The following is a 3,883-nucleotide window of genomic DNA, read 5'->3' as shown; positions in this document are numbered from 1 at the left end:
AATAATCCATATCTTTTTGAGGTATGTCCTCAAATATCTATGAGTGGAATAATATGACACCTTGGATTTGCTTCAAAAGAACCCAGGGGAAGGTAACAGGAATATAGCTGAAATTATGGTTTCTTCTGCTGAAGCCAGGTGATATACTCTCTCTACTTTTAAGTTTGCAATTTTCCATTATAAAAAAAATTTTAAAAGGCAAAAGGCAGACGAGTGATAAAAACAAAATCATTTCAAAAACAGTTTTTGAAGGGTTGTATGTAAAACTCCAAATTAATATAAACTTTGCCTTGAAAACTGGATAAAGTAACCAGCAGAAGATGCCACAATCTTAAAAGTCTTGGTTGGAGGCCAATGACCAAGATCAGCAGCCATGGATCCTTCTAAGTAAACTTTTTACTTCAATGGGTATATGTATGAAGGTTTAGAAATAGGTATGTATTTTTTCCCAAACAGTATAAAACCCCCATATAAAAAAAAAAATCTGAAATATAGGTGTCATGCAATGGTGGTGTCGACTGTACAGATTATCACAGGTGTCTGAGAGATGGGGTGTTCTGCGGCCAAATGTTATTAGTCTAGATAAGTAGAAAAAAATCTGGATGCTAAAATCGCAATCTTCCAGTATCACATGGAAGACAAGCAGTACTTAACATGTGTCCAAGGAATTGCCTCATGTACCCAAATCCACTGACTCCTGTGCCATCGAGTGACGGTCTGAACAGAGCAGACTTCTGTTCGCGTGGTGGCCCAGCCTTTCCTAATAAATGCCCGCTTCCCGCAACGCACATACAGAGGTTCTAAAACACCCTGTGATGATAGTTTTACTTCTTTAATAGTGAATGGTGAAAAGTTCTAGCTAATAAGAAGAAGCTGCAGAAGCAAAACGCCTTTACCTCCTCCCTCAGTGCGTACTGCTCAATGAGCTTCTTCAGCTTCTCTCCCAGTTCGATGTTTTCCTGGCGGAGTTTGGCATTGTGCACGTCATGCTGTTCCAGCTGTGACTGGATTTCATTTAAAGTAATCTGGAAGTGGGCAGTTGCTTCTTTACGTCTTTCTTCCTCCTCTCGTGCCTGCTGCATATTTTCTTCCTTATTATGGAAAATAATTTGTTAATGGTATAGACCTATGGATAAGATGCTCCCCAAAGCAGCTGCTGCTGTGTGGGTTCATTTACTGGTGCCCTGAAGTGTTGCTTCTAAACTATAATTATTTCCCTTTGTTTATGACCAGAAGGCTCTCATTTAAAAGCAAGCAGCTTTTCCTCAGCAGATAGAAAAATCAGAGAGACGCAAACTGCCCTGCGGTAAAATAAGTGCTATGTGACCATCTAAATTCAGTTCGGTGAAAGGCAGGAGCTTGTCCGCGCAGCCAGCCCCTCCACCTATGTTTCCAAATACCCTCCTGGCTGGTGCCACAAGGCAGCATCTTAAGTCAGCCTCAAGGGAGAGATCCCTTCTTGCAACTTACTTGCTGGGTCGCACCTTCTACTTCCTGGAGGACAAGGAGACAAGTGGAATCTGTACGTTAAAAAGCCTACTTCCAACTCTTGCTAGCATACAGATGTTAAAAGATTGTGACGCATCTAAACAGTCATCAGTCCAGTCAATAGTACTGATTTGCTATGGGGAAAAAATACTACTTCAACACCTAAATCCAAGGGTTCAAAGGCAAAGAAAAAACAATGGGCTCTCGCATCAGATGACAACCCGTTTCCTGAGTGCTCCTATGTTCCAGGACCCGGCGCTTTGCTGGTGGGGGATTCTGAGGACATCACAGCAGTCAGAATCAAACCGAAACGGCCCACGAGGATGGGCCCGCGCCCCAAGTCTCTGCCTTTTCCTTCTTTCCCTATTCGTGTGCAAGTCCTTAGGAACTGGGCAGTTGTGGGGGTGGGGTTAGGGCAGCTTGGCAGGGCCAACGTCGATCAGCCAACAGCGCAGGGCGAGCTCAGCACGTGCCTTCCCTTCCCAGGCTCGTTCTGCCTCAAGTCTGTTCCCACTCACTTCTCATTCCATGTATGCCTCTCAGACATGTAATTAACCACATCAGTGCTCAGCAGGAAACTGGCAGCTCTGAGCTGCCTAAGTCACGGCTCCAAGCAGGAGAGCTTGCTCTAAACATCAGATGTCATCTAGAGTCCCACGAGCAAGTGTGAGGGGCGTTACGCAGCAGCATGCCAAGCAGAACTGAAAGCAAGGTAGTAGCTCTGTCTCCAAGTAGAGACAAGGACTTATTTTAAACAGGTACATGGTGATTACAAAACGAGGTGAGTCAGTACCCCCTGTAGAAGAGAGAAAGGAAACGACTAACCTTTAACGTCTTATTGTGACGCTGAAGTTCCCTGCAGAGGGACTCTAGTTTGCTTCTCGCCAGGATAGCCTTGCTGTGCTCACTCTGCAAGTGGACTTTCTCCTTCACAATCTGGGCTTGCTTCTTCTGCAGAATCTTCATTTGCTTCTGAACATTCCTGCTCTCCTCCAGCTAAAATCAATAAGCACTTTACATTCAGGAAGTACAGTGCAAACCTCTGAGTTACGGCTGGAAGAATTACAGTAGGAGCTACGGAACGAATCGTCAATAACCAAATACAGTGTAAGATTTTAGTTTCAATCGTTTCATGCCATTCTACTCGGCCAACCTTCTCTTTTCCAGCTATGATAGGAAAGTAAGCAAAAAAAATTACAGTAGGAACAAAACAAACTTAATCTATTTTCTTATTAAAAACAACAAAAAAGATGTTTTCAGAAAACTGTTTAGAAATCAACACTATCGAGTGTTACTTTTCTGAACAAAACAGAGGCTACTTTAATGAAACAGTCCTCCGAATCAGAACTTCATAATCAGTGCTCAGAGTTTTTTCGAGGGAGAAGGGAATCACTGCAAGTTTAGGTTTGGAGCAAGAGAGTCTATTTCAAGGTTTAACTGACACCAACAGATTGGCAGCCTTATGGACCTTGTACTGAAGGAAATGATGCTGAGTCACAATTTCAAGAGCAAGAGTGACACCTCGTGGCCTATCAAAACATACCAAGCTTCCTTACAGGCAGGTTTTAAAAAAATACCTTTATTTTTTTTTGTTTGGTTCCTTCATTTGTTGCTTTCTGTTTTATATCGTACATGAGTAAAATCATGATTCTTTTCCTTTTCTGTCTGACTTATTTCACTTAGCATGATACTGTCAAGATCCATCCATGTTGTCACAAATGGCAGTATTTCACCCTTTCTTATGGCTGAGTAGCATTCCATTGTATATATCCATGTAGTACATCTCGAATTAATTTTGTTTCCGTATAATACTTTGCAAAGTAATCTTACTATGGGCCACAGGCTGCAGCACAGTTCCAAGAGGCTGCTGGTTCTGTGTACAATGTCTCTAACGCCTGAAGTCCCAGCCCTCCCCAACTCAAGGTAACCACAACCCTAAATCCTGGGTTCACTGCTCCTTTGCTCGCTTCACCTCATAGCATCCGTGTGTGGTCCTAAAAGAAACCATTTTGGTTTTTGTTGTTTTGACTTCGCTGTGGCTAGTGCAACCAAGGAATGGAACTTTGTATTTTCTTTAATTTAAATTAATTTAAGCTTAAGTAGCCACATGTGGCTAATAGCTATTTTAGACAGCAAAGCTGGAAATCATCCCGCTAGGACTCATTCAGATTGTTCGCATGTAGCTATAGATCAGGGAACCGCACACTTTTTCTGTAAAAGGGCAGAAAGTAAATATTTTAGACTTTGCAGGCCATATATAGTATCTGTTGTGTCATCTTTTTTTAAATAACACTTTAAAATTGTTAAACCATTCTTAGCTCATGGGCAGTACAAAAACAGGCTTCTCTGGACTTGGCCCACAGGTTGTATAATATTCCACTTTTTAAAAAACATA

General features: G+C 42.1%; 1 protein-coding gene across 1 annotated transcript in view; it reads right to left on the bottom strand.

Annotated features, from left to right (window-relative positions):
- The window catches only part of TXLNG (taxilin gamma), a 55,313-nt gene that overhangs the window by 12,964 nt on the left and 38,466 nt on the right, over positions 1 to 3,883 (bottom strand). Inside the window, exons 5-6 of the mRNA XM_011363048.2 lie at positions 2,314 to 2,484; positions 897 to 1,091 (exon numbers count right to left, since the gene is read on the bottom strand). Coding sequence (XP_011361350.1) covers positions 897 to 1,091; positions 2,314 to 2,484 — 366 coding nt within the window. The remainder of the gene's footprint in view (positions 1 to 896; positions 1,092 to 2,313; positions 2,485 to 3,883) is intronic.

Source organism: Pteropus vampyrus, unplaced genomic scaffold (assembly GCF_000151845.1).
Source record: "Pteropus vampyrus isolate Shadow unplaced genomic scaffold, Pvam_2.0 Scaffold81, whole genome shotgun sequence".
NCBI lineage: Eukaryota > Metazoa > Chordata > Mammalia > Chiroptera > Pteropodidae > Pteropus > Pteropus vampyrus.
This window is presented reverse-complemented; position numbering and strand designations above follow the sequence as displayed.